The 25,952-nt window shown below is 43.2% G+C and overlaps 1 protein-coding gene across 3 annotated transcripts in view; it reads right to left on the bottom strand.

Moving 5' to 3' along the window:
- Positions 1–7,289: 7,289 nt before the first annotated feature.
- The window catches only part of ACSL1 (acyl-CoA synthetase long chain family member 1), a 57,354-nt gene continuing 38,691 nt past the window's right edge, over positions 7,290–25,952 (bottom strand). For all 3 annotated transcript variants that reach the window (XM_032800383.2, XM_032800382.2, XM_075066403.1), the window contains exons 12-21: positions 22,045–22,179; positions 21,163–21,297; positions 20,073–20,168; positions 14,252–14,324; positions 13,202–13,290; positions 12,577–12,693; positions 10,830–10,973; positions 9,326–9,427; positions 9,151–9,222; positions 7,290–8,897 (exon numbers count right to left, since the gene is read on the bottom strand). In XM_032800383.2, coding sequence (XP_032656274.1) covers positions 8,757–8,897; positions 9,151–9,222; positions 9,326–9,427; positions 10,830–10,973; positions 12,577–12,693; positions 13,202–13,290; positions 14,252–14,324; positions 20,073–20,168; positions 21,163–21,297; positions 22,045–22,179 — 1,104 coding nt within the window. In that variant the 3' untranslated portion in view covers positions 7,290–8,756. The remainder of the gene's footprint in view (positions 8,898–9,150; positions 9,223–9,325; positions 9,428–10,829; positions 10,974–12,576; positions 12,694–13,201; positions 13,291–14,251; positions 14,325–20,072; positions 20,169–21,162; positions 21,298–22,044; positions 22,180–25,952) is intronic.

Consider the following 25,952-nt stretch of genomic DNA (forward strand, 5'->3'; position numbering starts at 1 on the left):
GGCTACAGACTAACAACAAGGCAGGAAAGCTGATGATCCTGGAGAACCTGGGTTCCTTTGGAACAACTGCCCCAGCCACTGACCTGGAACACAAACACTGGAGTACTCAGCCTCAAGTGAGAGCTGGGGTAGCAAAGACTGGCCGCAACGTGGAAGTGGAAGCTGAGTGTGGACCCCAAATGCTAATGGGAAGAGCCTGGGCAAACACATCCACTTGATGTAGCCAAATAGGGTGACCAGAAGTCCCCACTTTACAGGGACAGTCTGGATTTTTGGGTCTTTTTCTTATACAGGATCCTATTACTCCCCACCCCTGTGCCTATTTTTCACATTTGCCGTCTAGTCACCCTATAGCCAAATATGTGACGTGGCCAGGGCCTGACTGGGGCTTTGGAACAAGAAGCTGGGATAACGACCCAGCGATAGCCTCCTCTGCCCCGCCCGCCCCTCACCGCCTCAACCACTGCCATTGCCCTGCCCCCTCCCAGGATCCAGCCCCGCCCCATCATTCCTACTACCCCAGCACCCAGCCCCACTCACTCCCCTCCAGCCCCGCGCCACCCAGCCCGGGCCGCTCGTGATCAGGCGGTTGTGGGACATGCACCAACCGAGCAGTAGAACGGCCTCCAGCAGCCCCTGTCCGCGCTATGTAGGTGGGCAGCGGGGGGAAGGGGAGCGGCGACGCTCGGGGTAGGCTCAGTAATCGCGCCGGGGGCCGGGATGCGCGCGGTCTCCACTCAGAATCTTCCCGCGACAATTCTAACCGCCCCGCCCCGCGTGACTCACTGCCGGCGCTGGCGCTACTCACAGCCCCGCCCCACCGAGGGAGGACCTATTAACCCCTATGGAGCCGCCGCTGGCTAGAGCGTCCGGTGGTAGCTGTGCGAGTGAAATGCCCCCCTCCCTCCGCAGCGTAAATGGTCTGATCTGCACTGGGGCGGGCCGGGGACTAGCGCCCTCCAGCGACAGGAGGGGGAAGCGCCGCTGCTGGCGCCTAGGCCGGAGGTGCGGGCAGGCGGGTGAGAGCCGCTCCCGTCGTGCGGTGGTTGGCCCCAGACACCCGCTGGAGGGACGACCCCGGGGCTGGCTGCGTTTCTCAGATGTTGTCTAGCCCCGCCCGGGCGCCGAGGCCCCGCTTTGCTCCCTCCATTTCTCCCCCCCACCCTCATCACGTTCCCGGGGCTGGGGTACAGGCGGGGCGGTAGCCGCCCCCGTAGGCCGTACTGCCAAGAGATGTTTTTCCAAGGCTTTAACACTAACTGAAACAAAGGCGTTGTTAGCACAGTTGGTCAGGAGTCTGGGGCGGGGGGATGGGGATAGAAGGTGTTTAAACAGTATTTTTGATTCCTGCTCCAGCCTCAGGCCTATGGAAATATAGTGATGGGAGCATGCTAACCAAGGCTCTGAGGACTTTAAGGTGACCTGAAGCCTTCATATTCCCTTGATCCTTTGCAGATGGACTTTGGAGTTGGATGTGATACAGAGACACTTAGAGGCTCGAGTGCTGATTTCTTCCCTGCACTGGACAAAGATCAGATAGCTGCAGGGATGAAAGTAACTTACAGGATTTACTAGTACTGCTGGAGTCCGGAGGGGGGCATGGCCTCCAACAGAAGAAGTAGGGCCTCTTAAGATTAAAAGGCCCTAGGGCACCAGCTGTGGCTGGGAGCCCCAGGGCTTTGAAATGAACCAGGGGCTCCAAGCTGAAGAGGGGGCTAGGAGCACCTTGGGGTTCCAGGGGAAATTAAAAGACTCAGGGCTCCAGCCACCCCAGGGAACCCTGAGCTTTGCTAGGCTAGGGATGGGATTTAAAGGGGCTGGAGCACCTGCCACTGCAGGGAACTCTGAGCCCTTTAAATCCAGCCCCAGCCTGGCTGCCACTGGGTGCAGGGGGAGGTGCTCTGGGAGAGAGTTTGGGTGCAGAAAGGGACTCTGGGCTGGGGCAGGCCTATAGACCGAGCTGCCCTGGGCTGGCTACTCCCCCTCTGACTAGGGATAGTCAAGCATTTCTCTCTCATCCCTTGAAAAAAAAGCTGATGGGAGTCAGATGTCTAACTCTGTGAATCATCCCACTGGCACAAGCTATAAACTCAACTGTTCTCCCATAAGTAATCCAGGCAGCTACTAGCAAAAAAGGATAAGTGTGTATTTCATCTTGTAGTTTGCCCATTTGAGTTTTAGAATGTAATTTAGAGATTAATTTTGAAAATTAGTGACAGCTGTTTCACTGTCTTAAGTATATCACTTGTAAATTATTTCAACAGGCAATAGTTTTGAAGTTAGTTTCCATAAGCAGATTTTACTTAAACATCTCCCTCTGGTGGTAAGTCACAAGTTTTTGAATGCTTCCCACTCCGATTAAGACTTCCCTGTCAATTCAAACAGTACTAGACTAGTGCCTGTGCCTAATGTAGCAAACAACTGGCTGCCCTTTTGAAAACAAGGAGTAAATAAAAAAAAAAAAAGTAAGGAGTAACTTCGTCTCCATTTTGCCATAATTCAAGTTTAGTCTCTAATAAGAAAGAAGATCTATACAAATCTTGCAGCCATGTTCGCTGTGATATAAAATGTGAAGTAATTTAGCCTTCCTCCCACCACCCCCTCTTGAGCTGCAAGGCTGCCACTCGCACCCATTTTGGTATTTGATTTGTTTCCAAATAAAATCTTGACATCAGTGATAGATCAACAGAGCTCCATGCTTCCATTTTGACAGTTTTCAGAATCTGTGCTTCAACCAGTAAAAAGACTTGCATATAGTAATTGGACTATACTATCCCCACCTACTAGGTGAATGGGGGTGCAATAGATTGTCTACTCCACCCATTACATTTTTTCTAAGATGAACATTCTGACATGCAGTGTTAGACAGCTAGTCATGAAGCGGCTATAGCAGACCTTTACTTCATGATGGATGTGTTTCTCAGAGTAAATATATTCTATCTTCCCTAAGACTAGGGAAAGCTTACTACTTTTAGTCATCTCTGCACATCCTTATCTCCCTATAGGATAACAGGTCTAAAAGCAGACAAAATTTGGTCTGATTCAAGTTTGGTTAATAAAATGTTAGTGATACACAAAAGGAGATGTAGGGAAGAAAGTGATTAAACAGGTGAATGCAGTTTTAGTCACATGATTCCAAAAACCTGGTGTCATGCCATTTGTTCCACTGTTAAATAGTAGTAGCTATTTACATTTTTGGATGTTTTCTACATTTTAAAAATAAAAATATATACATGTATTATAACTGAAATTGACCTATTTTACAGTGCACATATTTGTATTTCAATTCAAGTACTGTAGTGCAATCTCTATCATGAAAGAGAATTCTACATTTGTAAGTTCATGTATAAAAAATAACTGCATTTAAAAATAAAAACAGATTTAGAATCTACGAGTCTACTCAGTCCTGCTTTCTTGTTCAGTCACTCAGCCAAACAAGTTTACATTGTCACCTGAAAGTGAGAACTGGTGTTCTGATGGCACTGTTGGTAGCCAGCATTGCAAGATATTTACATGCCAGGTGCGCTAAAGATTCATATTTCCTTCATGCTTCAGCCACCATTCCAGGGGACATGTGTCCATGCTGATAAAGGCTTCTGCTTGATAACAATCGGAAAGCAGTGCTGAGTGACATGATCATCATCTGAGTCAGATGCCACCAGCAGAAGATTGATTCTTTTTTGGTGGTTTGGGTTCTATAGTTTCCCCATCAGTGTGTTGCTCTTTTAAGGCTTCTGAAAGCATGCTTCACACCTCATCCCCCTCAGATTTTGAAAGGCACTTCAGATTGTTAAACCTTGGGTCGAGTGCTGTAGCTCACTTTAGAAATTTCAGATTGGTACCTTTGTGTTTAGTCAAATCTGCAGTGAAAGTGTTCTTAAAATGAAGATGTTATAGTACTCTCAGATGATTACTCAGCACATGAAATATACGGCAGAATGTAGGTAAAAGATGGAGACACAATTCTCCCTCAAGAAGCTCAGAGTGTATTTAAACGCTTTTTTTTTAAATGAACATCTTCAGCATGGAAGCATGTCCTCTGGAATGGAGGCCGAAGCATGAAGGGGCATATGAATCTTTAATGCATCTGGCATGTAAACACCTTGCAATGCTGGATACAAAAGTTCCTCACTTTCTGGTGACATTGTAAATAAGTAGGCAGCATTATCTTCTATAAATATAAACAAACTTGTTTGTCTTAGTATCAGAGGGGTAGCCATGTTAGTCTGGAACTTTGTTGCTTGTTTGTCTTAGCAATTGGTTGAACAAGAATTAGGACTGAGTGGACTTGTAGGCTCTAAAGTTTTGCATTGTTTTGAGTGCAGTTATGTAACAAAAATCTAGATTTTTAAGTTGCACTTTCATGATAAGGAGATTGCACTACAGTACTTGTATGAGGTGAATTGAAGACTCATTTTTACAGTGCAAATTGTGATCAAAAATACAAAGTGAGCTTTGTGTTGTAATTGCAAGTTTTTCTACATTTTTCAATTTTCAAAAATATTTAGTGTCAGTTGGTATTGTATTGTTTAACAGTGTGATTAAAACTGAGATTAGTGGATTAATTTGAGAAGCGTGTGAGCTAACAGCGATCAACCAACAGCCCTAAAAACAAAGTGAATGCAGAACACAGTTGAAACATTTGTCCCTGTGGGTAAGCAGAACTCCCCACCTCTCAAAAGGCACTTAGTTATTAGGCTGTTTCTATTATAGTAGTAACATACTGCACTTCTACAACAGGACCGAGATTTAGGCTATAACCACACACACACTTAACTCAAGTTAAGTAACATGAATTAAGATAGCCATGCTTTCAGTTCATCTTCAACCCCACACTTCCTGATAGCAACTCAAATTCAAACTTAGGCATCCCAGGGTTGAATTTGAGTCAGTAGCTGGTACATTGGCCATGTTTCCACTGCTGTTTTAACCCAAACACTTAGTTTGCACTGTTCTGCAGTGCAGACAGAAGATAAGAAAATCATTACTTATGCAACTCAGTAAATCCACCCAGGAACCCAAGTGAGAGGTAATCTAGGGTACATCTACCCTAGAATTACAAAACCTGCAGCTAGCCCAGGGCAGCTGATTCTGGCTTTGGCTAAGGTACTGTTCGATTGCAATGTAAATGTTTGGTATCAGGCTGGAGCCCAGGCTCTAGGGTGAAGGGAGGATCCTAGAGCTTAGGCTCCAGCTGAAGCCTGAACCTCTACACCACAGTTGAACAGCCCCCAGTGTTAAGCCTGAATCAGCTGGCATGGGTCAGTGATGGCTGTCTAATTACACTATAGGCCATACCCTTAAAAACTAGTCTTGAAGACCACCATTGTTAGGCAAAGTGATGACTGATTCAACTTGATACAAAAGGAGTCATCACTTGGTTCTGGACACTGGTTTAAACCAAGTATGAACATTTTATCACAAGTGCCAAGAAGGGTACATATCCATATGCTCTCGGCACTCTTGATAATGATCAATACTATCCCAGCATAACTAAAATGGACTAGAATATAATCTCACCAGCAAGACAGCCTAAGGACTTAGAAAGCAATAGACCAGCAGCACCTTCTCCAACAATTCCCCACCCTTCTTCAAATCTGATGAGCTTTCCACTGTGGGAGATTTTAGGATATTTTGGACCAGGAAAGAAACCTCACATTCCAAGGCTGTGACTGCCCCATAAAAGGCTCTGCCACAAGCCCATTCTTTATGCCAGTGAAGCCAAGGCACTCAAGATGACATTCTCCACTCTAGTAGCATGCCATGTGTCTAGAGATGGTCTTTGGCAGGTAGATCCTGTTAGTGGGGTTTTATAGTCAAAAAAATCCCTGTGCACCTTGAACTCCACTCATCAACTGACAGCCAGGGTGGGTCCTGGAGCACAGAAATCTTATTGTTCATGGCATGACACTTCACTTACCCTGCTGACCACTGCATTCTGTGTCAGCTTCAGTTTCTACATTGTCAAGTTATAGCTCCTTCAGAGTTCATGTCAGTCTAGCCTGAACATTAGAAGGTGACCATTGCAAAGGTTTGCCTTTAAGATGAATAGTTGCAGCCTCTTAGACACATTTAAGTGAGGTGGTTGTCCTATTATGGCTACCTGATATTTAGTAATACTTGGAGTTGCAAACCCAAACAAGTGAAAGAAACCTAGTAGAAAGGCTGATATTCTTGCTATTTGCATCCCCATTTCTCTTTTGGAAAGAGGTTCAGGTTGTCATGCAGGCCCTGATGTCACCCAGGCATCAAGTGTCACTCAACCATTTGGGCCAGACTGGAAAAAGGTGCAGGAACACAACAGTTAAGCCCCTCACTATCCTCCCAAGAGCATCATGTACATACTGCACCAGAGTGACAGGAGCTCTGCAGGAGTTCCAAGACACTCCCAGATGGGAACAGTTTTACCATCTGGTTAACAGATCACTGCAAGGGAAGTACAAAGCCACTTTACAGTAGCCCTATCAACTCCTATCCCCCAATCTATCTGCCAATAAGCAGACACCACTCTGATAAGATACCAAGGACAGCTATAGCTGTAATTAAAAGCACTGACACCTGCTCTCTCATCCTTAGATCACCCACCAGAGCAACTAGTGTGGTCCCCAGTCCACACCTAGATAAGAAACCAGATTGAAAATGGTCAAGGAGATGAGTCAACTAGATACCAAGAAAGTTGTAAGCCCACCACTCCTCTTCAGGGTTCTAGAGGCTTAATTTAAGGTGTTATGAAGCATATCACAAGAGAACAAGATTTACCTTAGCAATGACAACTTGTATATCAAGCTTCAGTTCCATGTGATTTTGACAATCACAATTGCCAAAAGGTTTATATTTAAGAATGTAACCTTTATTCATGCCTCCAGCATACCAATTTCAACTTCCTTGCAGATACCTTCTCTGGTCACAACAGCCGGCTATTCGCAGATATTTTGTGCTTCCTTTGAGAATGGAATCAAGTTTATTGATTTATGCTGATCAAGCATGTATGTTTAAGTTACAAGGTAAGCTCTGTCTTAACATAGGCATATTTAACCAATAGTCTGTAGGTAGGTAGCACCAGGCCAAGATGAGAAGTTATCCTTGAGTGTCTTAGTTTTGTAGAGACAAGTTTAAACCAGAACTACTCCTCCTCCTGTATGACAAATACTGTAAGAATGAAGATTCATTGCTTACTAAGACACCCAAATGTTTAGTTACAGCTGTTGTCTGATGTATATAGTCTTATTTCATGTTTTGTCAGCACATTAGCCATTTTCTTACCTTGAAAAATAAGTGCACCACTCACATGAAATGCAGAAATATTTATTTTGGTTTCCTTCATTGGTTTTGGAAATTGTTTTGGTTTATAAAACATAGAAATAGCCAACACTAAGCAAAACATTTGAACTCCCATGTAACAAGTTACTTGATATTCTAAGAGCAATGATTTGGATGTGTGCAATTAGGGTACACATGTATGAAGTTATACTAAATAATGCATTACAATCACACAAATCTTAGTGCAAACTTTGTGCTTGTATTTTACATATATCCATGTTTCCAAAAAACAGTAATGAATGCTAGTGGTCAATATTTATCTGTAACAAGGCTTAATTCTGCCAACTTTCCAAATGAACAGTGGACTAAAATTTTGTTTATGTATTTTTATACGACATGTGGGAATTTGTTTAGGGGAAAGTCTAGCTCTCTCTCTCCCCTCTGCTGGCTTGTCTGAATACTTCCAATTGCTTCAAAGTGTCGGACAGAAAAAAAATCCTGCTTTCTGTTCCTACCCATTTCAGTCAAGGTACTCAATTGCTCATACATTAAATTAGAGAGCTGAGGGAGTGTGACAGAAGCTATTCTGTATTTAGAGCACCTGGCATGTTAGTGGAACAAAGCAGATTAAGTACAGTAGGGGCCCATCGCAGGAGTCACATAGCTAGTGCAAGGTGTAAGTTTACCTGGCCATTAGCACAGTCATCCTCTTGAATGGTTTCCTTCTTTAAAATCCAGTCTTGTTCCAGAGTTTGGATCCATTTACACAACTATGTCTGAAGCTTGTGTTAAATAGTTTTTGCTACATTGATGAAATATAGTTGCATCCACCTTCCTAATGCAGAAGAATTAACACAGACTAATTTAGAGAGCCAATATTGCATCATTCACCTCCTGCACAGGGGTATTCTCCTTTGATTGATATTCAACTTCTAGCTTACACAAGAGTAAGCTTCTGAGTTCTCTTCAATGGGGCATGCTGAAGGGAGTTCTCTTCAATGGGTTCAATGAGTTCTCTTACCCAGTTTTAGGGCTAATGCAAGAAGCAGTGTTACCAGCTATAGTTTATTTGATGATTAACTGTTTCCCCTGCAGTACAATACAGAGACTTCTCCAATATGCTAAATACTTTAGAGTGGACAGTTCCAAAGTATCCTGCAGACAGGAACATGCTGGCAACATGTTAACTCCCTGGTTAACCAAAATAAGTCACATTTTTGGCTGAGGAAGTTTAAATAACTTAATCACATAGTTACATTTACAGATTAAGGCTAATTTTGGAAATTGTAGGTCACCATAAAAATGGTCTGCAACGTAACTGGACAGTAAGGCAATGTTCCATTTTCTTCAATATTCCTATGGCAGGTACCCATTTGTGTACAAGTTAATGATTGCACATTTTCCTTCCCTATGTTTGCTGTAGTCAGAATACAAATATGAAGGCCAACAGTAGACTAGATGTTTGCCATTCTCTTCAACCCATTTTTCCCCCTCAGTTACATCCTGATATTAGTATAGAGTTCATCTATCTGTGACTTGAAGAATTTTTGTAGTTCTCGTCTCTTTGCCTTCAGTGTTGGTGTCAACAAGCCATTTTCAATAGAAAACATCTCCGTGCTCAGGGCAATGCCTTTGACCTGGAAAATGAACAACTATTAACCTAGATTCACTTTTAGTTTGAGTGCATCCCATAGTAAAAAGGCTTACCAAATGTGGTAGTATATAGGTATTGTATATTTAGCAGATTACTTAGAAGGATGAAGAATGTTAGTTCAAAGCAGTTTCTGCATACTCAGATTATGCAGATATTGATATGTTTAGAGAGCCAGGTAATGAGTGAAAGTTGAGTTCAATTCCAATTGCACAAATGCTACAATGAGAGTTTTTCACCTGCTCAAATGACTTTAAGCCAGATTCTTTCCCAACCTTCAACATATCTTCCAGAATATGTTTTTTGAGGTCCTACCAAGATTTAAAAGAAAAGAATTATACCATATATTGCACTCTACATGTTAAAGAGAATTGAAAAGGCCAATGATTGGACTATACATTTTAGAGCACGTACCTTGTTTTTGCATAGTTCTTCATATGAACCTTCAAATCCCTTTTTCTTGGCCCAGTTAGACAAAGTCTCTGCATTTGGTACTACAATTGCTATTAAGAAGGCCTAAAAATAATAAAAGCACATTTGCTGAACATTTAACCGCATTTCCTAGAAGCTCCCAGTGTTCCACTGATTGCAGACCAACACTTTCATAATTAGTTACAATAACTTTTGCGTCCTAGAGTTTTTGCAACATATAACCAACATAAGGTGTTGACTTTCATATCCAACTTTCCACATTTAGAAGCTGGAGGCAGTTACCCTGCATGTTTAAAGGATACTTTGTCAATTTTTCAACTTAAAATGTGGTCTTTAAAAAATTAATACTTGACTCTCAGTTTTAAAAATAGTCCATTTCCCCTTCAGAAGGGTTTGCAACCTAAACAGCATTTCATTGGTACCCCAAACCAGAAACTTTTGTTCCCCTGTCTAGGATCCCAAATATCCCAAGAGAACCCGCTTCAATAAATAAAACTCCATCCAGCAGCACAGACCTAGTTGTCCCCTACTACTCCACACTGGAACCCATACAAAAAAGGTATCAAACTACTACAACCCATACTTGTGGGGACCACATCCTGACAAATCCTTCCTGAACCCCTTCTTCTGGATTTCAGACTAACCCCAACCTCTCCAAGCTCATTAAAAGCAAGTTCCCCACAGACCAGGAAAAACTCAAAGCAGCACCGGACCCTGCCAGAACAGATGTAAAACCTGTAGGGAGATCTCCACTGCTTCAGTGATCAAAACCTCCTCTGCTCACCCCCTCCAAAACACTTTCCAGGTTTCTGGATCCTACATGAAATGCCCCAACAATATGTGGATAAACTAGACCATCACTATGCTCCCAAATGAGCTCTCAGAAATATTACAGAAGACAAGCCAGCTGAAGATGAACATTTCACAAAATGATCACTATATCTGACCTCTCAGTTCTCATCCTCAAAGGAAATCTGCACAAACACCTTCAAAAACAAATGAGCCTGAGAGCTTAAATTCATAAATTGGCCAGACACTAAAAGTCATGGACTGAATAGAAGCAATATATTTATGGGCTTATTACAACAATGTATAACCCACCCACCCCGACCCATGACAGGAGGGCTGTTAATTGGCCACTTCACTTCAAATGGTGTCTGGAAATGTTAGCTAAACAATCTGTTCCACCTTGTATTCAGTGGTACAGCTAAATACATTTCCCAGACCTGAAGAGCTCTGTGTAAGCTTGAAAGTGTCTCTCACCAACAGAAGGTGTTCCAATAAAAAGATATTGCCTCACCCACCTTGTCTCTTACATCTGGAGTAAGTTATGCAAGTGATGCAATTAGGGCATTAAAACTGAATTTACAGTCAGATGTAGCAACAAGGAGAATAGTTATACAATTTAACCCAGTGTTAGTTTTTAAAAAAGGAGACTGTATTAATAACCGTTCCTATCATTTGCACCTCGTTGAAGGATACGTACCTGCAAGCTTTCTCCATAGACAAACACCTGAGCAACAGGTTCACTTCTCATATATACATTTTCTATTTTCTCTGGTGCTATGTACTCTCCCTGCGCGAGTTTGAATATATGCTTTTTCCGGTCAATGATCTTTAAAGTACCATTCTGTGGGTTAAGAAAATTTAATTTATTACTCTTTCCAGAAGGCAGGCATTGTAGAGCCATGCTACACAGCTTTACAAACACTATGGCAGATTAAATACCTGTAAGGTAAATACTTAGAGTAGCCCAAGAACCAACCAGTAATCCTATCATTAGTTTACTCCAAGCCTGTAACTGGAATAATTTGATGAATGTACTCTTGATTTAGAGACAGTTCTGATTGTTGTCTATGGTCACAGTGGTCACATGGTACTCACTGTTTAAATACCACTTTAAGGAAAAACTGAAAGAAAGAGGGAAAGGAAGGCAGACAAGCCATTCAAATTATTAGGCTAGATAATGGATCTAGAGTGTCTTGCTCACTGAATGAAGCCTTATTTGAGGCTAGAGGGAGAAGGAAAAAAGGAATGGAAAGTGTCATTTGTCCCTTTACATTTATGTATAGCCTAGGACTGCTTCAATGCTGCCAGTAATCCATTTTTCTGGCTCCTATCAATGTCCCTTCCTTAGTATACAGGACAGATTCAGAACCAGTTATAAGCACTATGTTTATGCTATGATTTGTTTCCCCTCACCCTCTGTTTGATGGTCCATGTTTTCATCCAAGAAAACCAACCCAAACCCATCTTGAGTTGCAAGAGGTTTCTTAACTAAGGGCAGAGTGGTTTTGAATTTGTTAGCCACAGCACTGAACATACATAATACTAGAGGGAAACTTATACAGGCCATTTGGACCTATGGTACCCAATAAAAACACCGATAATTGAAAGTACTGGTCTTCAATACTGTAAGTCTCTCAAAATTTGGAATAAATGAAGATATTCCAAAATGCCTTGAGGAATTTTGCTGAACCCTCCTGAACAGCCTCATACAGTGGGCAGACTGGAGTACTGCTGTTTTTTTTTATCATCTTCCAATAGTATAAAAGTGGCTAGTGCTTTGTTCCTGTTTCTAACTTCACTTAGCTTTAACTAAGATTTTCACATGGTTATTTTTACTAAAAAAGTCAGACAGGTCACAGCCAACAAACAAGAAAGTTTACAGAAGCCAAGACCCATCTGACTTGCTGCTGCAGCTCCATGGTTTCCCCTGCCACTGGGGTGGCTGGGAACTGTGTGGTTCCCACGCTACCACAGCAGCTGGGAGCTGCGGTGTGACCATATTTCCCAAAGAGAAAATGGGAAACTCCCAGCTGCTTGCCTGAGGTGTCCTCCTCCCCCACATGAGGCTGTTCCTCATCACTGGAACCTTGAGAAGGGCCCCTCAGGAGTCCCTCACCTATCCTGGAATCTTGTAGGGGCATCCTGTTGCTGCTATTGCTTTTTGCTGGAACCTGCCAGGGCCCCACTGGCTGCCAACTCAAGAGTCCTGTAGCCCGAGGCTGAAGCAGAGAATGTCACAGGGGTTTCTGGAAGTCAGATTCCATGACCATCCTGACAAATGTGGCCTTACGTATAGTACTTTGCAACAGAATATCTCAAAGCACCTTTGAGAAACATGAACTGAGCCTCAAACTCTAAGGAAGGCCCCTTAGATAATTCAACCATTAACAAACAGATGCAGTTAGTTTTACTAAAGCATGTTTAAGCAATACAAGCTGACTTACTGGAAGCCATTTTCCAATATCTCCTGTGTGGAGCCAGCCATCTTTGTCTAGAGCTTCTGCTGTTTTTTCTGGATCCTTCAAGTAGCCTTGAAATACATTTGGCCCTTTCACACATACCTGAAATGAGTTTCATAATCAAGATTGATGGGCAAGAAAGTTACTAATAAATAAGTGATTTGTGGAGGAAAAAAAGAAACTTAGTTCTCAGAAGTTCTTGTTTCCCCCATTTGTCTCTAGAAGCACCAAAAATGGTGGAAGTTTTGAATTATAGCCACAAAATCTCAGCCCAGCAGAGTTCTTTATTATGCAGGATTGTAATAGAACAGTTAATAGCAGATAACTATACTCAATTGCTGATGGGTACAATTTAACAGTTAGCCTGCTCCAGTGTCATTGAGGCAGAATGACTTCATTTCCCTTGTAGAGGTCTCTTGTGTTTATGCAGTTAGTCAAACTCCTCCACTCAGTAGTAGACCAGGAGAGCGACTTGTCAAGCACCTACTAAAGCTCACTAACTTTAAATAAGGCTATTTGATTTTAGCTCACCAGATGGCTAGAGAGGTTGCACAAGAACCCCCTACAAATCTCTTTAGAAACCTCTTATAGACCCTCAAATGTTACTCACCTCACCTTCTCCTTTGATAGCAAAGTAATTCATTTCTTCTACATCAACAAGCTTTAAGAGACTGCAAGGCATTGGCGCTCCAACATGACCTTTAATAGATCAGACATTGGCCTTTAAAAATGCATTTATGTTCAGGTTGCTTACCAGGCCTTTCAAGCTTACAGTTTTAGGATTAAGTCTAAAAACAAATCAGAAACCAGCATTCTAGCCATTGGCTGACACACTGCACTACAGCACTGTTTTACTAACAGGAGTCAGTAAATCTTAGGTCTGACAATGCAATGCTGGGCAAGTCAAGGCCATCTTTCCTTTCCACACAGCCCCACACTGGCTAACACAATACTTGTGTACTAGCTTGGCAGAATCAAAGGGCAGGGGCTGAAGTGGGGATGAAGGTATTACAAGAAAAGTGCATACTTCATCACTGGGTATCCACAGAAGCTTCATTACCACAAGGCAGTATTTTGGGAGTTTGTTTTTCAAAGAATGGTTTAACACTGCATGATCATTAACATATCCAGAGTTTTCCTGCAGAATTTGTATAGTGTTCCATTCAGAAGCAGAACACCTTTGGCATTTAAGTTGCTACAATTTCAGATTTAAGGCTATTTGGTTTAGCTTACCAGATAGCTAGATGTAATTACATCAGAGAACAGAAGAAATGCTTATCTGCTTTGAGAGAAACAGGTACTGTACCAGTGTTTCAAATCATGTTTGTAGACAGCTGATCCAAGTTCTCTGGACATCTAGTTCCTATAAAAGTTAATATACAGAAACTAGAAGATATTATGACCCAATTTCCCTTAAAGCCATACAAAGGGGTAGTCTTATGGTTCAGCCTTGTAACGTTATGTTCACATCTAATTATAGGTGGTGGCTTGCTTCAAGTGAAGTCTTCAAACAACCCTTTACTACTGCACTTGAGGAAACTCAAGTAGTCCATTACAGTACTTCAGGGACAGCTTTAAGGACAGTTAAGTGATGTCCACACCAGCATCTAGAATAGATGACTAAATTAGTTCACTCAAGAGAAGATTCAAGAAACCATACCAGCTGTCCAGTCACCAGGTAATGTCAGAGAGCATCCAGCTGTGCATTCAGTTTGTCCATAGCCTTCATAGAACTATTCAATTGAAAACAAAGAATTTGTTTAGGGGACCTTGATACCTGTCACTTTATAGTTTCAGTTTTAAAGTAGAATGGAAACATTTGTTCTTTAGCTTAGTGCAATTCAATTTTGAGTTGTGGAACTTTTAAGTATACTACAAGAAGAAAGCTGCCAAGTTAAAATATTACCTCAAACCATCTACTACAATAGTGTTTTAAAACTCTAGGTTGAAGTACCTATACATGTCACTCTTTGCAAATAAAAAAGTCAAAGGCCAGTCTCATGTTGAGGGAGTGCAGGGTTTTTTTTAGTTGGTGCTGGAAGCAAGAGGTTTGTGGAAAGAATACTATTAAGTAAATATGCTGGTTCATGTGAAAATTGGTTAGGTTAGGATGAGTTTCAGGTTGGAGATGAAGAGGGACTTTCACTCTATGAAATATGATGTATACTGGGTCAGCCAAGGGGGCTCCCAATCTGCTTACCCATCTGGCTAAGGTGATAGCAATCTTCATGGAAAGGTGAGACATGGAACATGCAGTCCTCAATTCAAAGGATGGTCTGGTAAGAGCTCAGAACATCAGGTTTAGATCCCACTGTGTGTGCACTTCACTCATGGGAAGGTGCTAATTAGGTCTTTCAGGAATCAAAGTTGTGGTACAGTGAGTAGAGAGCGCAGCCCTCCACTGGAGGATGGAAGGGGTTTATTTCTGCCAGGTGGACCTTCAACAAGCTAATAGAAAGCCCCAACATTGAGGGGCAGGAAGAAAGAAACATTCGTAAAGGTCAAACCAACCAAAATTGCCCCTGGGGCTGTTGTGGCAAGTTTTCCCAGAGAACCTGGGTAGCAAAGGGATGGGGAGGAAAGGCATACTGAGATGGTCCATCCAGGATAACAAAAAGGCATCTCCCCTGGAGTCTCAGCCTCCTGCTGCTCTGGAGCAGTAGAAGTTGCATCTTTGTTTGGAGACAAACAGATCCCAAGATGGTGTACCCAGGGCCGGCTCCAGGCACCAGCGGACGAAACAGGTGCTTGGGGCAGCTAATGGGAAGGGGAGGCACATCCAGGTCTTCAGTGGCAATTCAGCAGTGGGTCCCCAGTTTCTCTGAGGGAAGGACTCACTGCCAAATTGCTCCCGAGGAATGAGGCGGTGCAGTTGACCTGCTGCCAAGGTGCTGCTGATTGCAGCTCCCCTGGCCCCCCTTCGCTGCTTGGGGTGGCAAAGAAACCTGAGCTGGCCCTGGGTGTACCCCCACTGAGAGAAGATTTTGGTCATGACAATTATAAAAAAAAAAAATTCTCATTTGTGGTCTGCAGAGGACTGCCTGCTGAGATTGTCCCCTAGAGTATTCTGCATACCTGGCAGGTATGTTGCTGAGTGTGATGTGGTTCTTGATTCACCAGTTCCATAGATTCCTTCCTCTATCTATACAGAAATCTCACTGTCCTGTTTTTATAAGGCGTCAACATCAGACAGGATTGTCTGGATATGATGTTACCACATAAGGAGGAATGAATGCATTGCAGGCTTCCATCACCTCTAGCAGACAGATCTGCATTCTGGCCTCCCATGGAATGCATGTGCATGTGCCTTGTGCACTGTGACTGTCCATATGGATTCCTCACTGCAACCATGATTATGGTTGCACCAGGTGTGAGTGGGAGAGATGGGACTCCCACCTGCACCTATTCCCATTTTGTCTGTTATAGGACAGAGTCTTGTAAAAGGTGAGACTACCACCACGAAATAAATGTTACCCTTATCCAGTGAATAAAGCAGATCAAATCCAGACCTGCAGGCAACAGAGATGGAGGCTGGCAAGTGGCGTTACATATATAACTATGACCAAGCAGGGAAAGACAGACCCTGATTGTGGTGTGATGTCTGAGGGGGACTTGATTCATCAGGCTGCCTGGAGCCTGAAGTCTATGGGGAGGTAAGCCTTTCCCGAGGATGAGTCCAGGGTCACTCCTATAAGATCTATATTCCCTGTGGAAGTCAAAGTGGACTTGCGTTTGTTTACATAAACTTCCAATGATATCAGAAGGTAGAGGAAGAATGCACTCTTGGTTTGATCTGCCTGTTAGGAGCCAGTCATTCAGATATGGGAAGATGGAGTAGATGTTGCATCTCATCTGGACCACTACTACAGAGCGGACTTTCATGATAACCATGGGTTCTGTTGCTAGCCCAAATGAGAGTATTCTGAACTTGCAGTGCTCTTGTTCTACCATGAATCTGAGAAATGTTCTGGGAGAGTGGTGAACATCCACATGAAAGCAAGCCTTTTTCATGTCAAGGGCTGCAAACCAATGTGTTCTCCTCCAGGGAGAGAATTACCAAAATTTTGATTTGCAACTAAGGGTATTTCATTGACATGGGGACCAATTCTCGACTGATCCTCAGTTTTTCTTAGGATCTATAGGAAGTACAAGCCCTTCCACTGGTGTCAGAGTGTGACACTTCCTCTATGGCCCCCCCATCTGTGGGCCATTCACATTCCTACAAAGGATGTCCCCCATGCATATGGTCCCCAAGAAGGGAGTTTAAGAGACAGAGGAGAGAGAACTCAATTATGTAGCCCAACTGGATGGATTTCTAGTACCCACTTGTCTGTTACTTCACAAACAATGTGGAGGCAGTAAGGCAGCTAACAAAGGTTTGGGGGTAATGTGACATGGTGTCAATATGGTACACAGTCCTCAGGCATCCCATCAAAAGAAACCATTGGATGACAGGTGAGGCTGGGCAGTGGTTGTAGAGGTGGAGGAAGCTGTGTACCTGGGTCTTTGAAACCTTGGTTGTTTGTGTGGCAATTTATAAGGACTTAGTGATAAAATGCCTGGGGGATAGGATGGGGCAGGAAAGAGGGAAGATGTCTGGGTCTGTAGTTTGCTTGTGGTGTTGTCTTCAAGGCTGGGGCCCAGAGAGCGGTGGGTTGTCCCAGATGCAGAGAGAGTGGGAAGGGGAGGGAAAGAGGACTTGTCAGTCTAACTGAAGAGATCAGATTACTGGAGGGGCCTTGCACTTCTATTATTCTCAACCTCCTTGGGGAACCCCAAAGAGTTAAGCCACAATTCATGCCTCATAACTACAGCTGTGATAATGGTTCTAGATGCCATGTCAGCTGTGTCTACTGCTGCTTGAAGTTCTCTCAAACACCAATCAATGAGAGCTTGGAACTGAACCCTGTCTTCCTGGGGAAGTTGGTCTCTGAATTCCAGAAAAAAAAAATCATACTTTGCTAACAGTACTTGCTAGTCAGCAACTTCAGTTGAAGACTAGCTGATGAATACCCTCCTGCCCAAGAGGTCAAGGCATTTAGTGCCTGTGTCAGGTACAGCAGACTTGGTGCTGTATCATGGACTTCTCTGTAGCTCCCTGCACCACTTACCAGTTGAAGACTGAGTAGGTAAATAAGAATTCCACCCCTTCAGCTGGCATGGAAAACACTTCAGGCCTTTCCAAGATAGGGGTACAGGAGGCAGGGATAGGGCTCAGAGACCCATGGATTCCAAAATGGCCTCTGACTGGAAGGGACTCTACTGGGGCCAGAGGGTTGCAGAATGTCCAGTTGACCATGTTGTCTGTCCAGACCTCCTCAAGAAATATCTGGAATTTGACCACCACCCTTTAACAGTTTTTGACACTGGGTGTAGTCCTCAGGCAGGGGAGGGAATGATGAAGCAACTGCCTCATCAGGTGAGGAGAATGACATCCATCAGGACTGGTGGATCCAGTTTGGCTTCTTCTGAGTGCCAACAGCCGATTGATATTGGCTGGGAGAGGAGTATTGTGAGATTCTTGCACAGATCCAGGTCATCTCTTACATGAATCCCAAGGAGCCCAGTAAGGCCAATATGAAGGATCAACCAGCCACCTCCACAGCATAGGGTACCTAGGATATCCCCTGGATAGCCATAACGAGGAGAAGGAGGATGCTCCAAGGCCTCCAATGGGTTCTGCCTGGGCTTGATTCCCCCTAGGGGAAGGCTTGGCTAGAGAACTGGAATTTGCCCAGTGAAGAGGTAGGCTCCTGTTCCACAACTGGAAGCATGCTTTGATTTGCAGGCACAGAACAGTAAGAGCCTGTTCTCCTCAAAGTGATTTCTGATGTTTAAGTGTCAAACATCACTTAAACATCAGACCAGGCCAGATAAAGAGGAGGACTGAGGATAGGACAGAGTGAAAATATCTTCTGGTAAGGTAAAGTTCAGTCCTTACTGGACCAATGGACATTACTTGCCTCAATTGTCTGGTTTGAGGTGCAGTGGGGCTCAATGTGTACCAGGTGTGAAATAAGTATACAGAGCAGCACTTTAACAAATTGGATTTGGCAAAGTCTTCTTCCAGAACTCCCTCTGGATCCAAAGGTGTTTACTTCAACAGATGCTATTTCATAGGAGTAAAATAGGTGTTTGATTTCCCCCACCCCCATAAAAAGTCTAGATGGCATACAGTAGTAATGGTACAGCTTTACTAATTGTAAGAGGCCCTGGATGGTGCTGTCATGAGCACACTTTTTTGTGCATTAAATCTTCATTCTTAGAAGGAGGTACGATCCCACCAAGTCAGAGCCATAGGAATCCTGCATCCTCCCTCCCCCATCTATCTGCTGCTGACAAGCTACAGTTCTGTAGCAGAAAGATGAAACACTGAACCCAACTGTTCAGACTGGTTAAGAACCTTTTTGCTGACAGCCAATTGCCAGCCAGCTATAGTCCTCAGCTTATGTGGAACTATACTCCTGCCACATTAGCAAGTGTGGTTGTACGCTACATGGCATACCCTTCATAGATTCCAAGGCCAAAAGGGACCATTGTGGTCATCTAGTCTGTCCTCCTGTATACCACAGACCATAGAACTCCCAACTCCCCTACAGCATCCCTTCTAGAAAAATATCCAGTCTTGATTTAAAAGAAGTGGTCAGTGAGAAACCTCCACACCCTTGGTAAACTGTTCCATTTGCTAATTACTCACTTAAAAATATGCCTTATTTTCAGCCTGAATTTGTCTAGCTTCAACTGCTAGCCACTGGATTGTGTTATACCTTGTTCTGCTAGACTGAAGAGCCCATTAATTATTTCCAGTGCCAAATAGGTTTTTTACCTCTATTCCTACTCAATTCTCATCTCCAAGGGCATGGGGGTTTTAAATGGCCAGCCTTCTAAATGCTCCCAGAGTTAAATGGGGATATTTCAGCCTCACATTGACACTAGTTACCCAGACCCAACTGAAGTGTTTGAGATTTAGTTAGAGTATACACCAGTTACAAGGAAACTGAGCCAGAATTTTAGATCCAAGAACTGTCGTGATTTAGAAGAGTGACTTGGAAATTGGTCACATTTGATATGGAGTGAGGAAAGAAAAAAAACATGGAATTTCATGCCACCATTGGTATGTCTTTTTGTAGTACAAAGACACCTTAAGGGTGCTGCTAAGGATACTAAGACATTAGAAAGCAGTTGGATGATCAGAGCGCTCTAGCAATAAATGAGAGTTGTGAAATCTGAGATGCATAGTTGTGTCTGCCTCAGCCTTCGTGTACAGTTCTAAAAATAGTCATTACTCAGTGTAGTCACTCTACCTGGAGTGCTCCATTGCTAGAATGTATTGCATTAGAGCTAATTCACCAAAATAGCAAAATCCTAAACAGAGCTCTTGTTGCAAGCTCCTAACGTGTACATTTCCAGCCAGTGTTTAGTACTGAATACAGCGTTCAGACATGTATGCATGCAATCTGGTCTCTGAAACCTGAACTCACCTGACAACCAAGAGCTGCTCTTAGGAAGGTCAGTACACTTGCAGACACAGGAGCTGCTCCAGTGATCATTAGTCTTACTTTTCCTCCCAGACTTGCCTAAAAAAACAAAAACAGACAGACAAGGTATTCTGGACACTAACAGCAGTTTAATGAGAGATTTTCAGAAGTCCTCCTCTGATCCCAATAAGAGAGTCACAAGAGAAACCATAGTGCTGGACACTCATGTCTAGGTTTTAAAAAGGTATCCTGTTCTAGAAAGGATGAGCTAACTTTTTCTTGACTTGCTTTATTCTCAAACTAAACTCAGTTATTTGCAGCCATTTTCTGCAATCACTATCCACAAAGACCACACTATGCTGTTACTGCATCTCTGGCACACAGACAATTGCGTCTACAGAACCCTAAGCCATAGCCCCTCTGTGGGATCTGGCTTTGCAGCAGTCCTATTGTAGAGAGGATGGGTGTGAAACTGCTCTGATTAACCATGCTAGACATCAGAGTTACAGTATGGAGAGGGGCAGTCAGTGGCACAGGTCATCATCTAAGATTAAAATGAAGCACCAATACCAAAAATTCAAGCAAACTGCTTACTTTGAATTTCACATGTACACACACACACATAGGCTCTTGACTGGCCAAGACATCCTTTACCCAGACTGAAAGGAGGTCCCATTCATATTGGGAGACTGTAGTCTGACCCTTACAGCTCAGTTATAAGAATGTGCTTTGGATATAGCAATTTCAAGGTCACTAGGTGTATTAAGTATTTTAGGATGTTAAGCACTCAGCTAGGATGCTGGTAGGACATTTCAACGTTTCATGCACTTCAGAGAGCCTAATGAATCTATTATTAGGGAAAGGATAGTCAAGTCGGATTACTGAAGGATTGAGGCCTTTGTACACAACATAGCTATCAACATGTATTGTAGAGAAAAGATTACTCAGATATTCTACGCTATTTGTTTGCCTGTCTGACACAAGACAGATCTGTTTCACAAGAATCTATTTCATAGTGTTTCTTTGCATAAGGAGTAATTCTTCAAAGATCCATAACATGAGAATTTGTGTGAGCAGAGAGTTTCAAGCATACCTGTATTTTGCGGAAGATCAGTTTATCCCACAGACTGTTCTTTCTAATTATGCCACTTCTAAGTTCTGCTTCTTTCCTCTTGGAAGCAAAGTCCAGGATCCACCTTTTCAGTGAAGTATTGGCTTGTCCAAAGATCTAATATGAATGAAGTTAAATCTTGTATTAGAAAGTTCATAGGACAGTGTTCCTTCATTCTTATGGCAAAGCACAAAGAATTTTTAAAAAAAGGTAAATTTTTCTCAGAAGCCTTTACAGAGAAGTATTTTATCCCAGATACAAGGCCTAAGATAGAGAGGCTAAGAGCTTGTCTGCATGACTAATTCATAGTAAGATCGGGTGTAAATCTACCATGCACTAGCCTGATCTGCATGAAGAGTTCACATGGACTCTGCTGACATGCACCAACAGTTCGTTAGTGTTGACCTACATTGCTTTGAAACAAGGGTAGATCAGAGTACACTGAGGAATTTCTGGTGCATGTCAGCAGCATCCACATGACTATTTAGCACACATCAGGCTAACATGGAAGAGATTTATGCCTCAGTTTGCCATGACCTAAATGTTTATGGACCTAAGCCACTTGCTCAAGGCCACACAGGAGATACAGCTCTACTAGTGACTAAAAACCAGGTCTGACTCAGTCCGGTCTCCACCAGAACATGCTGCCTTTCTAGGGATATCCAGCACAGCCAACCATTAACCTAACTCTAAGGACTGAAACTATAATTAACAGTATTGTATACGCAGGCATATGTTTTAGAAATTAAGGACTCATCCAAGGTTTTGGTGGCTAGCAAATGCTATCCCACTACTGGCACAGCTTTCTGAAAGTGGTTTTCAGTTTAATTTGATCAAGTTTTAGATGAATGCTACTAGACTTACTTTGTCAAACATCCGGTTCAGCAATCTTGGTACGACAGGAAATACAGTTGGCTGCAGTGTTTTTAAGTCATCCATAAGAAGTCTGATGTCCCCCTGGAAGAATCCTATCCGACCTCCATGGCAGAGAATCACACACTGTTAAGATAGTAAAACTGCTTTTAGTACATGAGCTATAGTTAAGAGATACATTTAGAGTGGGTTTAACTGATGATCCAGTATCTTCTCTAGTCTTGGCAGCTGCCACCCCACCCATGCCAAGTCCATCTTAAGTCTTCCCAGTTGTTTTAGTGGGGCTGAACTGGTGGTAGTGGGAGGGAACCTCTGGAAAAAAAAAAGTGTTTCATTTCAGGGTAGGACAGGAAAGATGAAGCACCAAGAGAGACAAGGCAGCCTGTTGGGGAATTTTCATCACTGGAGATTTTTAAGAGCAGGTTAGACAAACACCTGTCAGGGATGATCTAGATAATATTTAGTCCTGCCATAAGTGCAGGGGACTGGACTAGATGACTTCTTGAGGTCCCTTCCAGTCTTATATTCTCCTCACCAGTAACTGAAAGCCCTCTTGTTTTCCCTCATTAAGTCCTCTGTACCCTACCCCAAATGCAGAGTCCCACTGCCCCTCCGCTGCCAAATCATTCCTACACTGGACCAGCTTCTCCAAGAAGAATATGCTGGTTCTCCTACTGGATAGCTAACAGCAAAGTTGCTGCATACTCAGCAGCAAGAGTCTGCTGCTAACTGTCAGGGTCCTTCCAGTTAGAATGGTACCCTGTGATTTAAGGAAGGAGAGGACAGGGAGAAGCAGACTGCCAGGGAAGGAGGAAACTCTTGAGATTAAGACTGTAGCTCTCCTGATGGCTGCTGCACGTTTTACCCATCTTAAATCTCAGAACAAACTGGCAAACGTATGTTCTGTCTTTTCGCAAGCCATCTGCTTAGGTTTCTTACTTTACAGTGGCTTCTTTTAGAGGCCACCCAGTCTTTTACCCATTCCCTACACATCCTGAAGTGAGCAAATGTTACAACTATGACAACTGCATACCACAATGATTATAGTACAGGCCTGCACAACATGCGGCCCACAGAGCCTCACTGTGCAGCCCGCAGGGGGATTCTAAATCCCCCACACATGGCGCTCTGCGGGCAGCCCAGAGCCCTTTGAATCCCGGCCGTGGCTGGGAATCAGAGGGCTCTGGGCTGCCTGCAGAGATTCCCAGCCACAGCTGGGATTTAAAGGGCTCTGGGCTTCCCACAGCTGCCGGCAGCCCAGAGCCCTTTGAATCCCAGCCCGCAGCTGCTGACTGCCCCCTCCCTAGACCCCTGCCCCAACTGCCCCCCAGGACCCCCACTCCCTATTTAAGCACTGCTGGGGCGGCACTGGTGGGGAGGAAAGGGGGAAGCCCAGTGCTGGGGCTCCCAGCCACATCTTCAGCTAGGAGCCCCTGGTTGATTTAAAATTAAGAATCACCTCCCCACCCCCAACCTTCCTTTTTGGTCCACAGCTGTTTTGGTGGGGCGGTGCTCGGGAAAGAGGGTTTGGCCCTGGGGCAGGGTGTCTCCACAGGGCCAGGAGGTTTCAGCCCTCAGCTGTTTTCTTTGGAGTAATGTGGCCCTTGCCACTTTACGAGTTGTGCAGGCCTGTTATAGTATATTAGCATAGCTAATTTGTCTTGTCATTTGCTTACTGTTCAACTTATTTCAGGTGATATACCTGCAATGGATGGCAAGATGACTTTTTCCCCATAACTTTTCCCACTTGCTGCCTCCAGCCAAGTGAACAAAGGATTTTAAAGACTGTTGGGCCAAGAGCAGCTGTTTTGCCTAGAATTGCGCCTTCTCATGATTTCATCAATCATTCAGAGTGGTGGGTTATAACGGGGATACTGTCAGTCAAGTGGTAGCCCAAGGAGCTGCCACATGTGTAATCAAGATTTGAATCCAACACTGGCAGGAACAAGTGAAAGTCTGCACTCCCCCTAGCACAAGATTCAGTTGTGATGAACGGCTGCATAGGCAGTTTGTTGATTATGACTGGAGGTGATAAGTGACCTCATTCTGGAAAAGCTTTCCAGCTATTGAATTAGTGGAGTCAAAGTAGTACACCAAGAGAACCACAGTTAACTTTCTAGTATCTGAAATTGGGAGGCAGACTAGGTTTCAATCTAGAGATGCTGGATGCATGGTCCAAGTGGAAACCCAATTGCCTCCCACCTCTGTGAAATCTGGGTTACAGATCTGAATTACAAAATTTCTAAGCTCCAAATTAGGTTTCTTTAAACAAAAGGAAGAGCTAGAAACTCAAAGCCATTACTTTGAATATATTTAGAAGTAACTTAATGAGCAATCAATGTGTCTGTCAAGACTGCTTTAAAGCAGAGTGCTCTAGGTTTCTTACAAATATCTGGACTACATAGCACTCAAGTACAGGTTTTTATCCCACAAACAATCTGTTTACATCACAACTTCCTATCTGTCCGATTAGCTACTTAAGTCTTCAGAATACTCATGATTTTGCAAACCATCACAGATTGCTGAGTTAGAAAGCCAGCGTACTACAGAGACAACCAGTTCAGATAGTTTGCTTTAGCAAGGTGGATGCTACACTTTAAGTGATGAGAATATAAGCGTTGGTAGACTTGAGTTCCAAGAACCACTAGTCAATTTTACAGCTGCAATAGCCTCTTCATACTGAATCAGTTCCACCCATCCTCAATTTCACCTTTGAGAACTCTTCTCCCCATTCCACTCGCATCACAGCAGCAGCATTCCCAGCCTTTTGCACTCTAAATATTACGACCTTTAGAGTTAATATTCCAACTAAATAACCAAGAGAAAAACCTTAATGTTTTTTAAAACTGCAACAGACACCTTAAAGCTGGAAAAATTCAGATGAAAGTGTAACCCAACTCCAAAGACTTGGATATTCTGAACTACTATTTGCCTTCATAACACCTGCCAGCCCCCATTTTAAGCATAACAGTGATACACCAAGTCACTGTTATGCAGACTATTGATATACTCTACTATAAACACCATATTTCCATATGGCATGCATTACCTACTGATGATATAGGCCATCATTTATTTAGCCTGACTAGTCTCCACTTCAGCCTCCCTTCACTAAGTAGGGTCAAGGGTTATCCATACGGAGTTTAGTTTGGTTCAATGGTTCTCAGCACCTCCACTATATAAATTGCTCCAATACCCCTGACATTAGTATTTGTGTAATAAAGAAGTCAGTATCAGAGGGGTAGTCGTGTTAGTCTGGATCTGTAAAAGCAGCAGAGAATCCTGTGGCACCTTATAGACTAACAGATGTTTTGGAGCATGAGCTTTCATGGGTGAATACCCACTTCAGTGAAGCCCATAATCTAGACTTTATAAATGCAGTTCTCAAATCCCTTATCCCCCAAATTAGGGGTCCTAGGACTTTGCCAAATTACCAGAAAACATGGCCCAGCAGCTCCAAATTCCGTTAGCATTTAAAAAATAAAAATGAAAAAACAATTCCAAGAATCTCACTTCCTGGAAGAATGGAGGCACTTGTCCATTATGGGGTCAAAGGGAAAAATCCCACCATCACCACTTCTTGGAAACGGGATTCTTGGAACTGGGTGTTTTTCCATTGAATTTAAATTAAATTTGCATAATCTGAAAGCAGAACTATTTGCAGACTATTATGGCTAGCTAAAGGTAATTGCCAATGAAGAGCATGGCATTTCAATGCAGTACCAGCTGAGTTAGAGAAAGTCATGGCCAATATAAGTATTTTGAAAGAAGATCTAGTGCTCTATTATATAGTTCTTAATAAACTTATTCCTGAACCTACCTACTTTTCAGTAAAGCTAGAGCTCATGGTTAACTGGGAAGAGAAATGCCCAATACTCACATTATCAGGACAAGAATTT

Source organism: Chelonoidis abingdonii, chromosome 5, assembly GCF_003597395.2.
Source record: "Chelonoidis abingdonii isolate Lonesome George chromosome 5, CheloAbing_2.0, whole genome shotgun sequence".
Lineage (NCBI taxonomy): Eukaryota > Metazoa > Chordata > Testudines > Testudinidae > Chelonoidis > Chelonoidis abingdonii.